Raw genomic sequence first — 22,577 nt, 5'->3', positions numbered from 1 at the left:
AAGGGCTGTGCGCGGGTATCAGACCCACGGGGACAGTCTGGCGATGCGAGAGCCACGGGTGTCGTGGGGTCGGGCCAGCGCAGCCCTGGCTCCCGCGCCTGCTGCCGGCTGCCGTGCCCAGGTGCGCCGGGCGGGGTGCGAGCGTGTTCTGGAGCGTGTGGGGCGCGCACGTGTGCGCACCAACATCTGCGTGCGCCTGTGCCCGCGGCTCTGCGCGCAGGGGGCGCGGGCGGAGGAGGCGAAAGGGGGCCGGTTCTGCGGCGGGTGGCTCCCAGCCTCCCCCGCCCCCTTCCCCCTGGGTCTGCTCCTCGCTCCGGCTCGCATTCTATCGCAGGCGGCCGGCGCAGCCTCCTCTCCCCAGCCCCAGCCCCGGCTCCCGCCCACCCCCGGGGTGGAGGCAGCCGCGCCGAGCCGCCCGCGGGAAGAAAGCAGCGCTCCGCCGGCTCCGCGCCCCTCCGCGGGGCCATGCAGCCCCTCTGCCCGCCCGGTCCGAGCGCAGCCCCTCGCCCCGCCGCCCTCCGCGCAGCCTGAGCGCCTGGCGGGGGCTCCGCGCCGCTCCGCGCCCGGAGGTGGGACGGGGCCGGCACAGGCGGCACAGGAAAGCTCCGCCGCTCCGCGAGACTGCCCCGCTGCCCCGGCCATGGGGAAGGGGCTGGAGGGGACAGCCGCCCGCTGCGGGCTGGGACTGGGATACCTGCTGCAGACGGTGGTGCTCCCCGCCCTGGCCGTCCTGGGGGCCAGCCGCCCCGGCTCCGCGGCGCAAGGTAAGGTGATGGATGGATGCATGGATGGATGGATGGAGAGGGGCTGAGGCATCCTCCATGTGCGGGTTGGAAATGCGAATTTATGCCGTGACTATCTTTTTCACTGTGTTTGTGTGTGCAAACAGTGCAATCGCCCGCATGCACGACCCCCGCCGGGGTCTGGAGGGTCCGGTCGTACCTGCCGGGTCGAGTCTGTAGGCGCTGAGCTTGGCCGGGACAGGCGTTTGCCTGCACTCCGTCCTCAAATGAGGCATGGGAAGCGGAGGGGAAGTTCGGGCTGAAGGAGCCCCGCCGGCAGCCCTCCGGGGCGGGAGAGCCCGCCGGTGCGCCCCGGAGGGCTGGCAAGGTGCGTGGGAAAGGCAGGTGCGGGCGGGTGTCGCTCCGCAGCGGCAAAGCCGTACCCTGGAGCTCTGCAATCGACGGTCAGTCTTGAACCCCCCAAGGCCCCCCAACGCCCTCCTTCTTCCTGCCTAAAACATGATACAACCGAAGGGAGTCACCGTCTTTCTGTGTTTATGTTTTGAGATTTTGTTTCCTCTCCCGTGTCGGGGATTATGGACTACATCTCGATCTGCCTTCCCGGTAGCCCTTGATATAAATTCCCCTTTTTAAGTGGCAGTATATTTCTTATCAGTGCGTGTTTAGGGGTATTTGAGAGCATCACAAAGAGCCCTGGCTCAGTGTGGCACCCACCAGGCTGACAGCCACAGCAGGAGGTTTTTTCTCCTGCGAGCTGATGCTGGACAAACTTTCTCGGTGCTTCTCTTCTTTCTTTCCAGGAGTTAGACCTAATGTGGAAATGTGTTGCTTTTGTGGAACACAGGAGAGAGAAAGAGAGCTTGCTGCTGCATGTGGGCAGAGCTGCACATAGCAAACATGTGCGGGTTGGTTAAAGCAGTTGGAAATCTCAGTTATATGACTAAGAAGAGAAAAGGAATTTTAGAAGCTTCTTTGTTTATTTTTCACATATATGTAGCCATGAAGTAATAGCATGCACCAGACTTTTGAACTGAAGTTGCCAGCATAATGCAAGTGTAAGAATGCTTGATTTTCCCCACATCATGTCTGTGGAGAGGCACTTGTGAAAACTGCACAGATCTGACCCTGTGCTCTCACCCAGCCATTACAAAGTGCACTCCTCCATGGCCTTTTTGACAGGAGAACAGTGATGGTTGTTCCCATTCCTGGTGCCCCTGGCAGGCTTTCTGTGAGTTCTCCCAGGCACGGAGCTGTAGGCTTGCTGCTGGTGGGCTGGGTGCACTGAACACCATGTCTGTACATGTAACAGTGCTAATCCATTTCCTGCTGATACTTACTCCATCCCCTCAGAGTCATGTTCCCTTGCTCATTTATTTCACAGGAAGATCAGAAGTCTGGCCATGAAAAGGGAGTAGCAGAGAACAAGAGTACAAAAATCCCTTATGCATTGTGGCACGTTTCATCTGTGTCTTCCATAAAATTTCCTTTCACTGGTTGGTTTCATGTTCAAAAAAGACTGGTTTGATATTTTGGATTTAGAGGTTTTAGTAGTACCATATGAATGTAGACCTACATGTCAGGGGGTATATATCAGTCTGTGTCAATATGGATATGACATGTCAGAGGGTGTTGGAGAAGAAAGCTCCCCTCAGACAGTTGAACCTGGAGTGGAAAGGAGCCTGCCGGCTGTGCTGGCAGGACACGGGAGTTTCACATGACAGATGGCCTGAGCAGGCAAGAGAGGACCCCCTGCGTTCGGCTGTTCCAGAGCGCTCCTCTCGGTGCCACAGGGCTCATACCTCACGCTCCCGGATGGTTTCTCCTTTCCACATTTACCCTCTGTGACACAATGCTGTGTGACAGAAATGCCATGAGGGCAGAGGAGCCAGGTCCCCTGTTCCTATGCTGCAAAGGGCAACGCACATGTGGGACCTGCCACAGAACACAGATGTGCTCACCTACCCAGAGAGGGATGGAGAGCTCTTCAGAAACACTCCCCAATGTGTGATAAACTTCCACAAGAGTGAAAAATCCAGGGAATCTGGTTGGGATATAGCTCTTTGTCTTGGACTTTTTTTTTTTTTTTTTTTTTTTTTTTTTTTTTTTCCCGTTTATACTTTTATTTTTATTGCTAGGACCAGAGAGAGAATTTGGGTGCAGACCGGGTTTTGGCATTTTTCCCAGAGCTGAAGGATTTTCTGATTGGTGTGTGCAGTGGGGATCTGTGTATGTGTGTATGTGTACACGGTGCTTCAGTGAGGCAATGAATCAACAGTTTAACTATGCCCTCTTCAGGAAGTTTCCTCATCATATAGCACCGGGCAAAGTTTTCCCTCTATTCTATATATACATTTCAGAAACATGCATCTTTCATCTCAATTCCCCAACTATCTTTAGCTTTTGAAACAGGCTGAGAAAGCCATGAGCATTGCTGGGACTTGTGCTTTCATACTTCCCTTTTCCATTGCCTTGTAGCAGATGAATTTATTAGCTGAGGGTTGGTGGACCAACCCCCCCTCAACTCCCTGGCACGTTCATTATCACTGCATCTCGGCGTCCTCCCGTGAGCTTCTCAGCAGACCTAAATGCACTTTTTGTTTTATGAGTATTTCTTATCTTCTTATCTGAAGCTGTCTGCGTATTTTTCCGCTGTTATCAGGAGAGAACAGGAAATGGCTGCAATGGTAGAGACAGCCCTTAATTCTCAAAGCAGTGTGAATGGGGCCACAGTGATTATCAAGCCAGAATCAACTGTGATTTGGCATTCACTGCATTTACTATACCTCTATGATAAGCTACATCAGAAAGAGAATTTAAATGCCCCAAACTGTGCCCTTGCTGAGCATTTTGGTGCCATCTCCATAAGAGCAACTTTTCCTTTGGCTCTTCAGTCAGCAGAGACTGGGTTTCAGCTGTTGTGTTCCCCTACAGCCCCCACACTTCCTGCCTCCCACACTGTTATCCACTTATCCTGTGACTCCCACCTTTTTGTTGTGTAGCTGGGGCGAAAGGGAGGGCCAGGCTGTCTATTTGTAGTGACAAGCATGGTTCAGACAGCTTTTGGGGTTAATAACGAAGGTGTAAAAGATGGTAGAAAAGCTAAATGGACTATGTATTAATGAGGTTGTGTTTCATTTGTTCCTTTACAATAAAAGAGTGCATTTTTCATGCTTAACCCCTCAAACTAATTAAATCAAAGTGATAATTTAAAAAGAAAACTGTAAAAGAGCCATATGTGCAGATATTTGTCTTGCCCCAGCATGGTTTGTATTAGCAACAGCAGCAGTTTGAAAGTGCTTAGCGCAGAAAAAGTGAACTATAACATGTGAAAGTACTAACCTTTTGGGAATGCATTTCCTAATTAAATACCTAAACACATCTTGTTGAAAAAAGGCGGGGAAAGGACTTAATTATCTTGATGCATCAGTGGACCTCCTGTACTTGCTCATGACGGTGTAGTATTTGTATTAATAAAGCAGGAGCCAAGTAGTATTTTGTTGTGAATGGATAAAGCCCTTTGGAACATTAATATGTTTTAAAGCAATGCACTGTGGTAGATTTCAATGATGCTGACAACTTTGAGCTGGATGTGGTAGCCTGTACTTGTTCTGAGTAGCATTTTGGTGCTGCAGTACTCTTTGCTGAAAGCAAAGCAGCCACTGTGTTTCCTTTGCTGACAGAGGTGGAGTTTAAGCAGGATTAAAATTAAGGGATGAATCTGTGCATAGAGGAGAGATTCCTCCCTGGGAACATGGGAGTCAGAATCTGAGTTCTTCTTCCTCTGGCTCCAGGCTCTAGTAGCTGGTTGCAAGAGTTATGGAAAAAATATATAGATCACATACAGGCTCCTCCTGATGGCTCTTCAGCATTACTGGCAGTGTCATTTATTCCTCCGTACAGTAAGAATGCCAGAGTGCATCTAAACATTTCCACAGTTGTTGTGCATGTTTGCACTTAATTAATTTACATGGATCATTCACCACACAACTTTTTTTTTTTTTTTTTTTTTTTTGTAATGGTCTTAAACACCAGTTTTTCACTATATATTGGGACTAGCTTTGTGTATGACATCCAAATTCAGAAACAGGAAACAGCCTTAACCAAATTAAAAAGATTTTCCTAATTTAATTTTCCAAATACAGTACATCTGAAAACAGGAATATAACTCTGTGCCAAGGCCAGGCAAATCACTTCCATAGCTGGTCTGTGCAGTAGGAAAGGATAAAATGTGGGCTATATTTTTTAGACATTTCCTGGTAAATGTCATGATTTTTATGCAAATAGAAGAGAGGTGTTTTGATGCACAGCCTACCCAGTGCAGGTGAAGAGGATACAAAGCAAATCAGTTCCAATGGAAAGTAAGAGAAGCCTAGGCTGAGAAGGAAAACAACTGGCTATTTCTGAACAGAATATGATTAGAATTTTGTGCATAAGTAGAATACAGAGGAGAGTTATACTTTGAAAAGCAAAGCTACATTTGTGTCATGCTATCAGCAAAACAAGCTTGTTTTTAGTAACCTTTTTATAGTGTATGGCTGTATTTCTTGATTTCTGGTTCTTTCTGGATTTTACATCACTGGGCTTTTGAGGAATCTCTTCTGGATACTTTTTCTACAAAAATGCAAGAAAATTACTTTTGCAGTGCATCAGAAAAATATGCTTGAATTGCTGGTGTAAAAGGGAGTTCCGGGGTAAATTTGCACTGCTTGGACTAGCGAACAGTTTGCTGTGATTTAGTTCAAGAGAATTGGGCTCCATATGAGTCTCAGACTGTTGGTTTGTCATTGAAAACATGTTACTGTAGGCTATCTTAGAAACTAAAGTGTAATCATGGATGCTTTGCCTATGCAATACATTTCACATAACTGTCTATATGTCCCTTTAGGAAAAAATGGCATTGTTTTTCCTCCCTTCAGGGTGGTGAGAGGGCTGTGCTGGTTTGTGAAGTGCACATCTCGTTAGCCACCCAGTGGAGGTATTCAAGTCTCGCAGGCAGCGATCTTGGCAGCGGTGCCAGTGAAGCAGTAATTACAGCGTCTGTCATTTGCATTAGCCGGCTCTGCTGCGCGTTCGGCTCGGAGGAACAAAACAGCTTCTCAAGTACAAGTCAAGAATCAAAGGAAAGGAGTGAGAGACGAGCTGTGGTTTTCCAGTAGGCCATAACCCCCAACAGCACAGCGTCAGGATAATGTTGTGCAGAGGCACAGTTCAGTGCCGGCTGCTTCCAAGGACTGTAGGAATGGTGGTGTTTTAAGTGATTCATTGTGTGTGCACAGTAGAGTCCAGTCTTGGGAGCAGGCACCCCTGGATCTTTCCATCAAAACATTATCCACGAGGCAATCTAAAGGAAATGTTATTAAGTCTTCTAGGAGGCAAACTGTATTCCAAGAAACACTTAATTTGCATCATTTGCAAGCAAGCTTTTGAAATTATGCTAAAAATGGAAATGGTTATAAATAACTTTACACAGAATAAATAGGAACAACAAAATTCCCCTTGATTTTGAGCATACTTTATTCCCCTGTGTTTAAATTAATGGGGTCATCTGTAGGTACTCCAGCCCAACTCCACTGCTGTGGCGGAGAGATGATTTATTGAGTACTGTTGTTGGGTTTATGATAGGTTTGGTTAAATATTTTGCAGAAGATCCAGTGTGGTTATTGTATTTAGATTTATCTTTCTGGTGTGAGGATGTAGCATAAAACTGTGTGCACACTAGCTGAAGGAGCTAAAGGAAAGCCCTGAACAGTAGCTGTGCTCCAGTGTTTTCCTCAAGCCTGGCTCTGTACAAAAAACACACACAAGTGAGGTGTAGTGAGTGGGAGCAGTGGGCAGAAGTTGCCAGAGATTTTCTCAGCTCTCAGTAACCTCAGAGATGCTTGTATATAGCTTTCTCCCTAGGTAGTCATCACTAGAACAGCTTCCTGTTTGCTTTTATGACTCCATCCCAAATCATATGGACGTTAAGCAGGAAATATGGGATTTCGTCCCAAGTCATCAAACGCCAGGATTTGGAGAGTCCCTTTATAGCCTGGCACATTATCTAAAAGTTTGGGCTGAGGAGAAAGAGCTTAATGTGAAAACAGTCTCACTTAGAAATACCCTTTTTATCAACATGGAAAATCTAGGGGGAAACAAAGGAGAAGAAAAGATTCCTTTTTGCTCATTTGCTCAGGGGAGGTTGGAAAAAAAGGAAGAAATCTTAATCAAGACCAGAAAAGACTCAGTTATTTTAGAGAAAAGGTCAGTAAAGCCCTGAATATTTACGCTACTGTCCAAACTATTTGTATTTATGCTCTCTGAAAATGTTAGGTGTTCAGTGAAAATGAAGTTAAAAAGTTGTGAAGTCTTCTGACAGCAATGGTTTTTATTTCCATTTACATTTTTCCATGTATTTCAACCAGACTAGTGAAAAATCTCACTGTTAGTCTTCATTTACAGCCTTGGTTAGCACTGGTTAAGGCATGTATTTACAGTGCTCTCTAAATCTGACTGTTTTGTTTTTGGTTTGGTTTTTTGTTTGGGTGTGGGGTTTTTTTGTGGGCTTTTTTTTTTTTTTTTTTTTTTAAATCACACTGATTTTACTGTGATGCAGATTGAGATGGAGACCAAGATTCTCAGTGGTGCCAGACATGCCCTTGTTTCCACCAGGGAGTGTCAGGCAATGCTGAATTTAGGTGAGTACCCTTGCTGCTCCCTCAATACAAGTTGTGCTGCTCTAGCTTGCACGGCAGCCCGACAGTGCTGTCAAGGCAGGGACACCTCCCCTGTCAGCCTGTGATGCTGCAGTGCATCAGTACCTCCTCAAATTCTCACTTTCCTTTGTTGTGAGTCCTACACAGGCAGGACAGGAGAGACACCCGAAAAGCTGTGCATGCTTGTCAAAGTTGGTGATACCTCCGGTGGGGAATATCTGCAGTTGTGTCTTTAGCACAGCTATGTGCTTGTGTTGCTGGACATAATGGGACATTCTTATTTGTAACATTGCCTCAGTTATTCAATCTCTGTTTTGCTGGATTTGGAAGCTTGCTGTATTTATCACTGTTTGGTGGAGAGGTCTAGGGGGAGTTGCCTAAGAGTGCAGAGCAAATCTGTAAGAGAAACCAAAATATGAGCTCAAGTTTTCTGAATAGCCAAGACTCTGGTGCTGCAGACCATTCGTCTTGTTTGAAGAAGGAGGGGATGCTACAGAGAGAATGCTACATTGAGAAGGCTCTCAGGTACCTTCTCAATTTTGGATTTCTTGAGTCTCACTTGATGGTGTCTTTATATCTGCTGTAATCTAGAAATATGTATAAAAGGATGTTGTGGGTTAGGAATGGTACTCCTCAGTTTAGTATCTCCCACTGGGACCCTTGAAACCAGGTGATCCTTGCTCTCTCCCTCCTCCCTTCTCCCCTCCCCTGAGGTGGGATGGTGAATTGGAGGCACAAAATGTAAAGATCATGGGTTGAGCTAAGAACAATTTGCTGGGAACAGCAGTTAGATAAGAAAATGTACAGCAACAATACTGACACCAGAAGCTGCGAGAAAGAGGCAAATGATTCACATGGAAACTCCCTGACCACAGCAATGCCTCACTGCTCCCTCTGCCACACCACCCAGACTTGGAAGAGAGCCCTTCACCTTATCCCTGGAAAATGAAGTGAGTTGGTACAGTAAAATCTCTGGGTCCTATCCATGCCCCCTCCTGGCTACTGCAAAAATTAACCATGTGCTGGCCAGAACCAGAACAAAGGAACAGGCAAAAGTATATGCTGTTGCCCAGGAACAGGGATGCTTCCTACAAACTGACTTTCTGATGGCCGGCAGTTTGGAAGGATTTCTTTGCCCAATGCAATCCACAGTGTTATCTCAAATTTGGAAGGAGGAACAGCAGTTCCAGGGCATGGCTGCAGCACTGTTGTAAATGGAATAAGGATCACTGTCCTGGGCTGTTTTGTTTCATTTGGGTTTAATCTGCAATTCAGGACTATGTTATTCAACTGTACTTCATTCATCTGAATGAACGACTTATGCTCCAGAGGACCCCGTTGCCTTATGAGTTATAAAAGCTATGAGGTTGCCTAGGCAATTAAATCAGTATCTTTTTTTCCCTTGTTGCAGGAACATTTTCAACAATAATGCTAAGGAGCTCAGATAGATTTCACTGGCCTGGCAACAGCTGAGCATTTTCTTGTTAGGTAGCTTTTGCCAATCCCTTTTTAGTTGTTTTCAAGAAGTAAAGTAGCTTTATTTCTTAGTCTTATATTGAGTGAGAGGTTGAAATGTTAATCTCAGTGGATTAGTGGTGTATCCTTTGAGAAAAAGGAAAGCTTGCATTTTTCTTGGTCCCCTGAGTGCTGGATGCAATTGTTTCAGAAATCTTGAATTTCATCAGCTAGATACAAGGAATTGTGCAAGTAAACCTTGAATGATCTGTCAGAAGAGGTTGACTTTATTGCAGCCGTTTTGGAAACTTGTTTGAGCAGATAGTTGTTCCCAGGTGTTTCTTTGCTTGATTTTAGTGCATTTCACATGAGACAGTGAAAAGGGATCACCAGAGGATTATTAGTAATTCAGAGCTTCTTGGAGAGCTCTATTCCAGCCATCAATTTGCTAAAAAAATGACTGGAATAAGAATTGCTGCACTTTTATGATATGGTGTATCTATTGTTTAAATACATTGCTCGTCTTATCCACTCTCAGCATATGTGTTTATACTGGAAAGTTTACATAGTGAGTGAAAATAATAATACAGTCTCACTGAATGAGGTTAATTGCAGTTCAGTCATACTGAAATCAAGGAGTAAGAAGTGGGACAGAATAGCAAGCGAGACTAATGCTGTTCTCATGGGCACTGGATTTACCCACACTGACTGAAGTGCAGGCACTTACCAGGAGTAATTCCAAGTAAAGATGTGCACACTACCTTAGTCTGAAAGACTTTTCTCTTTCATTAATATATCTCTAAGTTTTGCCAGTTGCTCATGGAGTCAGCACAGATATATCCCTCTCACCTTTCCCTTTTCCCACAATTTTGTGTGTCTGTTGGGTTGCCCTGCAGCTCTACACATACAAAAGATGAGTGGCTGTGATTAACAGTGAATAGCCGGGGCTAACAGGCAAACAGTGAGGTGTCCAGACTGAAATTTCATGTCTGCACTCAGATGAGACTATAGAGAAATCTCTGCTGCATGAACCTCTATTAATAGGATAAAAGTCTCTGGTGCTTTCAACTAGAAAGAGATAAAGTTTCCTCTGTTAAGCTTGGCCACTTAATCTGAAAATCAGAGTTCATTGTGGAAACTAGAACTCTGTCTGGTTAAGGAAGGGATCTGTAATTACAGGGAGAAGACTCTGCCCTTATACAAGTGCTGTTCACAGAAAATCTTGCTGAATTGTCTCATGAAGTACTTGTATTCCTTGCTCAAAGGTTTTTGGCCCCAAAGCTGCACTATTTTTTGACAAATCATCATTCCCATTACAAATTCTTTTCATGTAGACATTCCAAACCTAGCTTGAGGGCTTTCCTTTCTGCTTCCTCACCAGTTTTTGAAGGTGAGGGTAACTTTTCTGGTCTCTTGCTCAAACAAAATGCAGTGATCTTGTTATGCAGCAGATCTCTGCTGGCAAGAATAGGAGTGCGGGTTTTCCTTCTCTTAATCATGAAAAATAGCTGTAGTGGAGCAAATAGGAAATTCCTAATTTCTTATTTCCTAAGTAACTAGAAAGTTTGTAGCTTGAAAATTCGGTACTGGGATTTGTCAGTTTCACTATCAGTTTCCTTTTGTTTTGTTATTTTTTAAAATGTCTAATGTTTATACCAAGGATAGACTTCTGTGGTACAAGGCCAGGTTATGACCACCACCAAATGTAGCTCCATTAATTTCAGAGCCAGCACATGTCAGAAGCTGATCTGCTTCTGTGTTAAAAATATGTTGACGCAGTATAGTGAGACTCTAGGATGAACAGACCTTGATCTCATTGTACTTGGTGGCAAGTTTTTTTCCTGAGGTTGTTTCTTGTTTGCTTTGGTTTATTTTGAAGCTAAATAATTTGAATAATTTTGAGGCTTTCCATTTCCCTTCCATGTAGCAATGTGACTCTTTCCTGTAGAGAGATTAACATGGTTCCTCACTTGCAAACAAGTTGGCAAGATTCTTTCAGGTGGACTTTTTTTTTGCTTGGCTTTTTGTTATGATATTTTAGATAAGAACACTGACAGCCAAATGTCACCAACTGTAGGCAGATATCCACGTAAATATATATTACACACAAATGTGTGGCAATTTCCTGCCTTAGCAATCATTTTTCAACTAAAGACCTCTGCTACTAAAAGCATGGGCTTCGAAGTTTTAGGTTAGAAGTGCAGCCTGGTAGCTGCAAACAAAAGCAGATGTTATCCTGGTGCAGGCAGTAGAATGAGAAGTGCCATATGCCTTTCATGAGCACTGGAGAAGGCAAAACTGCTCAGCTGATGACTTTTGTCCTTTGCTTGTCCTGAAATATTTCTGTATGAATCTCTTCCTTCCCTCCACCCTCCCAAAATTATATATTAATTCCTTGCAGTAAACATGGCTGTTAGATAAAACATTCCAAATCTGAAAAAAAATTAAAATGCATAATTTAATTACTTATTTTATAAACATTTCTATCATTTTGTGGTCTCAAGAATAAAGTTTTAAATTTGCATTTATGAGAAACATTTGCAAAGAAAATGAATTTAAGTGGCAAATCTACTTTGTATGGAGTATTAATCTGCTTTGTTTTACTGTTCAGCTTATTTTACCAGTACTTGGTTTCATTGCCTTTCTTTGTTTAGGGAAATCAATAGATAACAGTACTGTGATCAAATTTACTTTCTGTCTGATTATTTTCTCTGGATTGCTTAGGGTTTACTCACTGCAGCAAGGCAAAGAAAATTTAGTCTTTTGTCTTTGAAGTTTTGTATTCACTGGTACCAATGCAGAACATATTTCATTTGTGGAGGCCAGGCTGAGGTTAAGTTGGTTTTAAAGATAACAGTAGATTCCTGCATCCTTGCATTTGTTTTGTATTTGGTGACAGTCACTAAATCAGGGGAAGGAATGTTCAAACAACACACTTGAGGAAAAGTAATTTTTATAGAAAGGGCCCATTCCTGCTAATAGCCAGTAACTGCACACAACCCCACTGACATTAAAAGTCCATTAGCTAAGCCAAGTTTAAACACCAGCTGATGCTATGTCAGCTAAATGTATATTGGAATTTTTCATGTAACACAGCAATAACACTTCTGTACTTTTCCTAAAACTATGTACATTAAGAAAAGCAAATGTCATCTGATAGTAGTAAGATGGAGAGTTCACATTAAAGTAGGCAGAACTGTAATCAAACTGAAGTCACCATCTGGTTGCATTAATGAGAAACAAAAATGGATACAAGAAAAGCAGGGAGTGTCAGGTTTCTGAATTAAAGCTAGATTAACAAATGTAGTGTATTACAGACTTCTGTAATACAGGATAAGCACAGAGCTGCTTATCAGCTTGGTTTTCTATCATTAAATATAATATGACCTTGTTTGAGAAGTTTATACTGAAGTCTGTAAGATGCTTTCTCATGTGGAGAACCGGGTTGCCATGGAAGGAGGTTGTTTCCTGGCTATTTAGGAAATATGTCTCATTACAGCAGTGTGAAAACCTTTAAATGTGTCAAGACAGTGTTTGTATACTATGGTCTGAAATTCCAGTCAAACAATGGCACAGCAAATAGCATTCACCCATATCTATATATCAAAAAAATAGTTGAAAATTGTGGTGAAAAACCAGTGTGTGTGCTTGGTATTGAGAAGTGTTACAGGTGAGGAGCTTACTGTTCATCTTCAGAAGGAAGCAGCAGGCTGAGGTCCCAGTACTGTGGTCTTGGCACTCAAGAAGCACAGTTAACACCTGGTTTGGCAGTGGGTCTAATTCAGAGAAGCGCTTTGAAGTCTGCATTGGAATAGACCTTGTGCTGTAAAGCACAGTGGAGACAGGCAAGGGGTGGCTCGGTTAGTTAATGTGAGAGCTGGAGCAGAGGGGTAATTAGTCACTCACTGACACGCTCCCAAGTCTGGTGAAGGACTGCTGTAACCTCCTCTGCCTCTTCCGTGTCATTAGCTGTCCATTAGCGAAGCCTTGTGCGAGTAGTGACAGGAGCACAGCTAAAATGCCTGATGTGGGCAGACCAGCCCACTGAAACATCCTGTGGATGCATCTCGAGGGCTCCCTTGCACTCTCACCACGCTGCGCTAGTAGTGCAAAACTGTCCCACGTGTCACGGGGCCAAGCCTGAGTGTTTTTGTGTCTTCCTTGCTGGAGGAGCTGACATCAGTAGCGTGCCCAGAGCAGATTGTGTGTTTGCGAACCACAGGGTTTAAGGACAGTAATTCAATTGCATTTTTCCAACCCTTCTGGAACATAACATGTAAACATATTACTGAACTAAAGCCTGGTTTTAATTACAAGCAGCAACTTTTTCATGTTGACAGATTTTCACATGGAAAGCTTTATTGAAAATGAGAGGAGACCTTTTTGCCATCGTTAGTTCTTGCTGCTTAGTGCTTTTATCAAGTACAGTAAAATACAGTTTATAATTAATTCAAAGCTTATATGGACATGTTTAATATAATTACCAAACAAAATCCTGTTTACTGACATATTGCTTGTTAAACCAGCCTGAATAATCTGGTCTCTGGCACACATAAATCAGGCAGTAATAACAGCTGTAAATATTTCATAATATACTTAGAGTGCTTTGATTTTAATACTGAATCCACTTTTTGTTTTAAGGATAAAACATAGGTCAAAAATGACTTTTACCATATGTTCCTTCCTAATCTCTTACACTACTTGGCCTGAAAGTTATTTAAAAAAATCATTATTGTATTTTATTATTAAAAAGTAAATATATACACATTTATGAGCTGGGAAAATTATGTAATTAAATTATGCTGGAGCTAACAAAATGACGCCATTCACATTAGCACAGTATAATTGCTTCAATACAACCCTGAATATTTTTCACTGGAAAAGGCATTGCAGTGCCAATACTCTTTGTCTTTCTCAAAGTTTTACTCTTTTTATCTGTCTGGATGGCTGTGTGTTGTACACTAAGCCTGAAAGATGTGCATAAGACACTAAGACGCAGCTGGTTATGCTGTTAATTCAGGTGTCCAAAGGGCTGGGAATCCAAAGGTGACCAGGAGCCAGGCTTGTAGTGGACTGCTGGGGGACCTATGATACTGTGCTATACATTGGGCCCCCTCTTTCTGGGAAGGCTTTGAACTGATATTCAAATAGAAGGAAGAAGATGTGACTGATTATCTGGTTACCGCAGAATATTTGGGCTTGCATGAGGCTACTAAATCATGTTTGAGAGCTCAAACTGTGTGTGTTTGTCAAGTTCAGAAAAGTGCCTCGAAGGTTCAGGAAAAAGCTTATGATTATCCCTCAAGTCATTTTACCCTGCACCAAGCAAAGACCATAAAAAGTAGTTGTGCAAAAAGACAACATTTTTGCAATTTTTGTTTGCTTGGAAATTTTCTTTAACCTCTAAAATAAAATAAGAAATCAAGTAACTAAAGTGCTATTTAGAAAGACAAATTTGAAAAATATCCACTTTGGGAATTATTTTACCCTTGTTCTGCAGTTGGACTCCCCTGCTAAAGTTGACATAAATTTTCAAATATTTTGGCTGTCACACTCTCTGAAAATATCATTAGACTCCAAAACTGTAGCAGGCTCCTCAGGAATGCTGCTCCCTTTGAGCTATGAACCTCTCAAGCTTAGGATCCCATTCCTCAAAATAAAAACAAAACTGACAATAGTTATGAGGTAGGAAATAACACTGGGGTATGTCACAGCAGTTCTTATTTTTTCTCCCTGCATCCTTGAGGGAATACACAAACCTGTTTGTGTAAAGGGAGCTCCTTGGCCATGCTTTTAGATGGTCAGTATTTTAAGATACATCAACATATTTTGATCTGTGTAAAACTACATGGTGACACGTGTGATCAGCATTTGGTGTCCTTATCATCATCCTACAGGCATCTAGAGATCCCTGGATATGATCTGCAAAGGTGTTGCTACAAAGTATTTAGCAAGTCTCTCTCTCTAGACAGATCACAGGGGGTCCTGAATGTAGTACTTCAGTTTTGGAAAGCTGAAGTCCCAATTCTTAACTTTCTGTAGTGTGAGAACTTGCACTGAAGTCTGAGTCTTTGCTTGAGAAGACTGTAGTGTGTGAACAGTGTTAAATTGTTTTGTTGTGTGTATGTGCAGGCTGCATGCAGACACTGTCATTGGGAAGTTATTAATATATATAATTAACTAACCACAAGGAATTTCTGGACAGAAATAGCTTATGTAAACCTATGTATTTCCTTCCCACAAACCCAACCTAAAGCTTCATGCAAGTATCTTGTTAAGGAAGTGTCTTTCTGCCCATGAAATATAATTTGGAAAGATGCACTCACCTGCCAGAGTACAGCGCTTTACCTTGCAATAGTCCGACCTTCAAAAGTTGGTTCTTCAGACTGGTGCTGTTTATCAAGTGCTGTGTTGTTTCATATTAGATGATGTGACCTTTAGATTTCAGCTGCTGCCATAATTTAATTGACAGCATGAGCCTTCCTGTAGGAGCCTGTTGTGGTTTAACCCAGCAGGTAGCAAACTCTGCACAGCCACTGACTCACTCCATCCCTGCACCGTGGGATGGGGGAAGAGAATTGAGGGGGTGACGGGGAAAAGTAAAATTCATGGATCAAGATAAAGATGGCTTAATAGGACAGAAAAGGAAGAGAAGATAACAGCAATATTGCTAACAGCAATAAAATAGAATATACAAAGCAAGTGATGCACAGTGCAATTCGCCTGCTAAGTGATGTCCAGGTAGTTCCTGTGCAGCAGCCCCTGTCTGGTTTTCCCCCTCATTTGTATACTGATCATAACAGGATATGCTATGGAATAAACCCTTTGGGGTCGGCTGGCCTAGTTGTGTCCCCTCCCAACTTCTTATGCCCCCCCAGCCTCTTTGCTGGCAGGGTGGGGTGAGAAGCTGAGAAGTCTCAGTATAAACACTGCTTAGCAACACCTGAAACATCAGTGTGTTGCCACCATTAGTCTCATCCTAAATCCAAAATGAAGTGCCATACCTACTACTAGGAAGAAAACTATTTCTATCCCACCTGAAACCAGGACAGAGCCAATATTATTAATGCAAATTTGTGCAACACCAGGTTTTCATGAGTCAGGCCAACAGATATGACATGAGTGTATGAAGATGAAGTAGTTATGGCAGTGTGGGTCTGGAGTTCAGGAAGGCCAAGGGTGTTTTCATTAGCGAGGAAATGGAGACCAGCTGCATTATTTATGCTTATAAATATATATTGTTATTTAGGTACACAGGTAAATTGTGTGTGCCGCTTAGCCCCATCTGTTCCCAATAAATTTCAGCCTACAGGCTCTAGGTCTTGAAACTTTTGATTATGCTCAGAATGGTGAACTAAGTAGAAGAGCTGGCCTTCACAAAATATGCTTGCAGCTGAACCTCTCACTTTGTGTAAACCAGCACAGTGTCCTGAGTTCAGTGCCTCGGTTCTGCTCCAGCTGAGGGCTGTTAACAGTCAGGGTTTCTGTAAGACTTTCCTGGAGGAGAGATTTCTATCTGGTCTGTTTGGACAGAAAAAAATTCCATGACTCTAAGAATGCTTTTAAAAGAACTGAGGAGAAAAGGGAGCAGATGCTGCAAAGTACATCAGAGAGCGGTCCCAATGTTAACAAAGAGATTATTTACCACTAAAATGAGGAGGAAAATGTTTGTATCTTTACAAGATCTTGTCCCACTTATGAGACCCTAAAGAACAGATAGGCATCTAGGAGGGCAATTATTGGTTAAAATTCTGGTTTATGACTAAAACTTGTTTGAAAATTTTTATTAAAAAAAAAAAATCTTCTTTGGAAGTTTTTGCAATTGCCCATTATCCCACTGATGCAAAGCCTCTTCAAAGACTTTGTAATTAAAATGAAGAGGCTGTATGCTCACATTGTCCCAACTCTGCAGTTTTTTGTTCTCAGAACATGACCCTACTTCTGAACAAAATCTGAGGTTAACTTTTCTGTGTACCATCAAGACCATCTTCCTTGCTATGGCAATGACTGGTCACTTTTGATCATCTTAGAGTGTATTTACAGAAATAAGACTTGGTTGTCCTCATTGTCTTCTATCAAAGTAGGCACTGGAAAATTAAAACATGAAAAAATGAATCTGCTAGGATTAATGATTTCAAATATTAGTAACAGTGGAAAACATACATTTCTTTGTAGAGTTAAGAGTTTTAAATTCACTGCAGGCGTTATCACTTTTCTGGGTGGTAAGACAAATACTGCGCTGTATAAAGAAGTTCAAGCATTCTCTTCCCCCAAAATACAAGGAAGACACAAAACATTCTTTTCTCATGCATGAAAACTTGGGATGGGAACAAACCTGGGGGATTTGAGGCTGGAGAAAGGTGGAAGCAGAGGAGTATGTATTTGCCAGCCACTTCAAAACCACGAGACAGACACAAACACATGCAGGCAGCCTGTTTAAATATCAGGTATGTTGTGCATGGATACTTGAGTCAAGGGGGAGAAGGCAGTGATAAAGGAGCTGCTGCTCCATTTCCTTAGGACACCAGCACACACAAAGAGGACTGGTCTGGCCTAATGACTGTGAGTGGCCCCACAATCATCCCACACCACTAGTTGTTCACAGCAGAGTGGACTGAATGTGGCCCTGACATAAGAGGCTTTGGGCATCCCTGCTTCAGGAATGACCTCAGGGTCCTCAGTTCAGTCTGGAAGACTATTTAGGATGAGCTAAGGCAGTCAGGGAAGGAAAAACTTGTTGAAAACCAAAAGGAAAGTCACATGGACTTAAGATTTTGTAGTTTTTTTAATTAATGTGTCATCATTTATATTAACTATCTATTATATAGGAGGTACATTAAGCAACAGAGCTATGTTAAAAGAAGAAAAATATTTACTATTGCCACCAGGTTATCTTTTGATGCTGTTGTTTGGTTTGGATTGTTTGTTTTCAAGTGAGACTGTTCCTTATCCACCTGATAAAACCTTCAGAAGTGGGAGGGGGGACTTAGAACAATTTTATGAATTTATCCATCTAGCCATTAAAAATATATCAGTGGGTCATTATTATATTTGAATCTGAGACGACACTGTAAAACCCAAAGGCAATGTCAAGTGGGATCCCACAAGCTGTCTAAGTGAGGAATTTGGAGCAAAATAAATGGAAAGTGTCAGTGAAAAAATCACACATCAGGCCCTTGTTTTTGAGTGCCAGCACTGGTGCCAGGACAGAGCTATTTGCTACCAACTCTCCTGCTGGGATGCTTTAGGAAAATGTCATTTTGGTGTGGTTTCTGGCTATGCTAAGCTGTAAATTACATAAAAGGAGCTGAAAAAGTCAGTTTAAGCATTGTGGACTTTCATGTGCAAGGAAGCACGTCAAAGAAAAATTTGAAGCAAGAATGGGATTAAAGGCACAGGAAAATCCTTTCCCTTGTGAGCAGTCCTATTAACCTTTGAATTGTGATGACACTTCTACAAGGATCTGTGTTTCAGTGTGTGAGTAATCCCACACTCCTAATATGCAGCCTTGCAAGGTTGTGTGCAGCCTAAAATGAGTAGTCCCAACAAAGTTTCCCAATAGGATCAAAACCAGATCCTTAGGAAGGAGTTCAGACCAGAAACATAACTTCTCTGAAGAACTTTTAATCTAAACTCCCTGTTGCAGGAGCTTTTATCAGAGAAGTTTTGACAATGTCTATTGATTAAGATTCTCTTTTGTTGTATCTTAAAGAGTAAATCGAAAGGTCATTTTTTATATTGACGTGCAAGGAGTTTTATTGATTCTCTTTTATGAGGCATTAATGAAATCTATAGAGGACTAACGAGATTGTATAGTTAACCTTGACAAGATTGCCTGTTCTTTTTACATGTGCAGAAAAGGAAAAGTTGAATGTTCCACTTTGGAGGTTTAAATTATGTGGGAGTGAGTGGATTTTGTGGAATTAAATACCTCTTAGCACAGAAAAGAGAGCATGATGTATCTATACTAACCCGTTCTCTCTGAAATATGCTTAGCAGAGATTTTTTGGGGGGAACACTTTGTTTTCCTGCCTAATGGTACCACATATTTATCACTATGAAAACATGCAGAGAAGTCAATCACTCATTATGTGTGCCAGAAATGCTTTCCACAGTCACAACGATGGTATGTCAAAAGTCTGTCTTACTTTAAAAGAACAGGCGGGTTTTATGCTGGAAATGTACCAAAATGGACCAATCTATCTCAAAAATATGAAGCTGGGATCAATTTTGCAAAGGTAAAATAAACACTAGTCACACTTGACCCAGTGTATTAAGCTAGCCGAGGAAGAAATATAAAGAATTGGGGGTATCTATGGATTTGGCTTGGTAGAACATTAAATACGACACATTGGATTAAAAAAGTTATCCACTAACCTGAAAAGTATGCATAATAAAATTTGGGATGATTTTTCAGTGCATTGTTCCACTACTTTCTTAAACATATTTTCTTTTTATGCCACTAAAATTAATGAAGGCCATCTTGGCTAAAAAATATGAAGTTCATACCCCCTAAGAAAGGGCGCCTTTGCATAGTGAAAGCTCAGAAACTTTTGAGTGAATGTCATGCATTTTTATTTGCAGTAGGAAAAACATCTCTCTGGAGAGAGGCAAGTATAATTATCTCTGTTTTAGATGGAAACCAGAGGAGCTGGAGGCTGGACTGGGGAGTGAGCAGACACATGAATTCCCCTCTGGTGGGCTCACAGAAAACATGGAAGTAATTTGTGGTATGAAAATGGCTGATGGTGGTGTTTGTTTCCATGGAAAGGCTATGGAGAATGTAGGAACTGGGTGCTGGATTTTTGCACTACAGTCTGATTTGTGTCCTGCTTAAGTGCTGCTGGCCCAGGTCAGCTTTGCCACTCATCCTCAGCAAGATACAGACCAAATTAGGAGTGGGGCTCCTAATGCCCAGTTGGAGAAGCCCTGTTGTGCTGAGCCATTGGTCCAGCTCTGCCAGCATCTCTGAGGACCAGTCCTGCCCAATTTGCTCCATGCCATGTGGTTAGCTCCAGCCTGCTTGCCCACATGTGTGTGGTTCAATGACTCTAACGGCACCCCTACATAGCTTTTCTGTTTCTCATTCCCTTCATAAAAGCCTCCTTTTCTCCTCACCAGATGGACAAGTCTTCCCAGAGCACTTTCAACACTATTCTAGCTGTGAAGGTGAGGGGATTCATTTGTTCCACTGCCCCTGTGCCCCATGGGGGCTGCACCGAGGGCAAAGCTGTGCAGGGTTTCATACAAAGCAGCCATGCTGCAATACTGCATCGTTCAAATCTGCACAGCTGGAGGTGCCTCATAGTCTTGGTGCACTTACTCGAGAGAAGTGTCCTCTCTTCACCCCTGTGTCAGGCACCAGTTATGTTTGAAGAGGGCAGAATTGGCTGGAGATGGTGGGTGCTCTGGGGTTGCTGGAGGGGCATTAGATAGCATGCCAAGACTTTGCCTGTTCCCAGAGTGTGAATGGCTTTCCTTCCCAGTCTGGAGCTCCTGTCTGCTTCAGAACACTACAAAATCAGTCTGTAAAGAGACACATCCCAAAATATATAACTGGTCTTTGGCTCAGCTCTTGCACTTTTATTAGGTGCCATGAAACTGAGGGCTGGATGTTGCTGCCTTTCTCAGTCCAGGAAACACGTACAAGGCACTCCTCCTTTATGAATTTTTTAAGTCATAGTATGTGTTCTATTTTCTGGTTTATGTTGTGAGTAGTGACCATTCAGGCTCTGATGGTTAAGAAATTGTGTCTGCACTGGAGGACAGTGGAGACCTGCAGTATGTTAGAGTCTCTTTTTTTCTCCTTTGGAAGATGTACCCAGAAAATCCATTGAGCCTTCCTATGTGGGAGTACCCCCAGAAAAGAGCTGGAGTAACCTTCTGAGACATTGTACAAAAACTGCAGGTTTACCTGAAATGTCTAAAATGCATGCAGGATGTAAGTGTATCCAAGAGGGACAGGAAAATGTTGCCTTTTGTTACCTTTTGTTTTCATGCATTTCATGTAAATAACACAAAGAATAGGGGTTTGTTTATTTTCTTTTTAATGGAACATTTTGGTTAAACTTCTTTACATTTGCATGTGTCAATATATTAATAGATTTATATATTTGAAAGATAAAAACATTTTGATGGCTGCTAATATTTTGTTTCTATCCACTTCATACAAGCTGCAGAATTCTTGTTTTTATTGATCAAAAAAAGATTCAGAGATAAAGGATGCCAAGAAGTATTTGGATCCCAGCAGTCCAGTAATAATATAAGGAGGAAGTACAATTGCATACACTATCTTCAACTGCATTTCCAGGCAGTACATAATCAGGAAAATACTCTCCCTGTTTTATAAAAGAAAACAGTGAAAAAAAAGAGAGAAAAAAGATGAAAGGATGGATACAAACATGAGGAGAGTTAGGATTAAGCAATCCTTTGCAAACATAGTATGTGCTCCAGAAATCCCTATTTTTTTCTTCCTGGTGGTGTGTGATGGCTTTGGTGACCAGGCTGTAGGAGAGGCAATGCTGAAGTGACTATAAATGCACAATCCAGCTGACAAAAGGAGTGAGTGCAAACAAAGCTGTCAGTGACTCAGAGCACCAGTCAAAGGTAGAAACATGCAGCAGTCTGATGGGGAGTCATTTGGCTCCCTGGGCCCAGCCGGGTTTGCTGTCCTGGTGACTCAGCTTCCTTTGTCCCTGAGCTGCACACACCAAGCTCTGTGTGCCTGCAGGTGAGCACATCTGTGCCAAACATCTGTGCCAGGTGCTGCTGATGTGTCTGTTAAGAAAAGAAGAGCTGTCGTGGGGCCTTTGCCATGTGTTGCTGCCTAGCCTCTCTGTCTGGCTTCTGTGGTTTGCCCAGAGTGATTTATGATGTGAAAAAAGGATAACCTATGTCAAAGGGAAAAAATAACTACTGACCCGAGGGTGCTCCTCTTAAAGAAGTTTGTGTGGCTTCTCTAACATGCATAGTGCTTTGATCCCATGGTAGAGCTGGGCAAAACCATGAACTGTTTCTGAAAGCCATGGCCCTGCTCTCTGGGTGGGTTGCACCTTCCCCCTGACTCCACTGACTCCTGCCACTCAGCACTTCCCATCGGTCTGTAACACCATTAACATTCATAACCTCTTACCTGCAGTCTGGCAATTATTGCTTTACAGAAGTTAAGAAGTGATGACCTTTTTTACAAGCCTGGCTGTTTTTATCATTCCTTTGATGCTGAGGGCTTCTCTGGACCCCAAGGTAGAACCGGTGACTTCTCCAGGCTAAGGGAGATTTCTGCCTGCTATTGAATTTGAGGATATCTTTGTAACTTCCTTGTAGTATACCTTTGGGTCCACATGGGTTTTGGAATCCCAGACATGACAATTTCCTGCACAGAAACACCACTAGGGTACAGCAGTTCTGGGACGAGACATGCTTTAAGAGGCAAGTCAGATTCCTCCCAAGTTCAGAAGCAGGGGTTTTATAGCCTGGATAAGATATGTCCTAAGCACTCACACTCATTTGACTAGTCTGGGAAGGAAAATGAACTCCCCACAAGTTCAGCCAAGAATGCAACATGTTTTGGGCAAATGGACAAAAAACCCGCTTACTTCTTAGAAATGTGGAACTAGAGTTCAATCATTGTTCAGATCACAAATTGTGACTTTGTTGCAGTAGCTTTTAAAGTATCCTTGGCTTT

The 22,577-nt window shown here is 42.8% G+C and overlaps 1 protein-coding gene across 2 annotated transcripts in view; it reads left to right on the top strand.

The window, feature by feature from the left end:
- The first annotated feature begins 640 nt into the window (after positions 1-640).
- UNC5C (unc-5 netrin receptor C) overlaps positions 641-22,577 on the top strand; it is a 243,068-nt gene continuing 221,131 nt past the window's right edge. For both annotated transcript variants that reach the window (XM_041424480.1, XM_041424479.1), the window contains exon 1: positions 641-764. In XM_041424480.1, coding sequence (XP_041280414.1) covers positions 641-764 — 124 coding nt within the window. The remainder of the gene's footprint in view (positions 765-22,577) is intronic.

Source organism: Onychostruthus taczanowskii, unplaced genomic scaffold (genome assembly GCF_017590055.1).
Source record: "Onychostruthus taczanowskii isolate IOZ18803 unplaced genomic scaffold, ASM1759005v1 scaffold82, whole genome shotgun sequence".
Classification (NCBI taxonomy): Eukaryota; Metazoa; Chordata; class Aves; order Passeriformes; family Passeridae; genus Onychostruthus; species Onychostruthus taczanowskii.
Note: the sequence above shows the minus strand (reverse complement) of the source record. Positions and strands in the feature narration are given on the sequence as shown.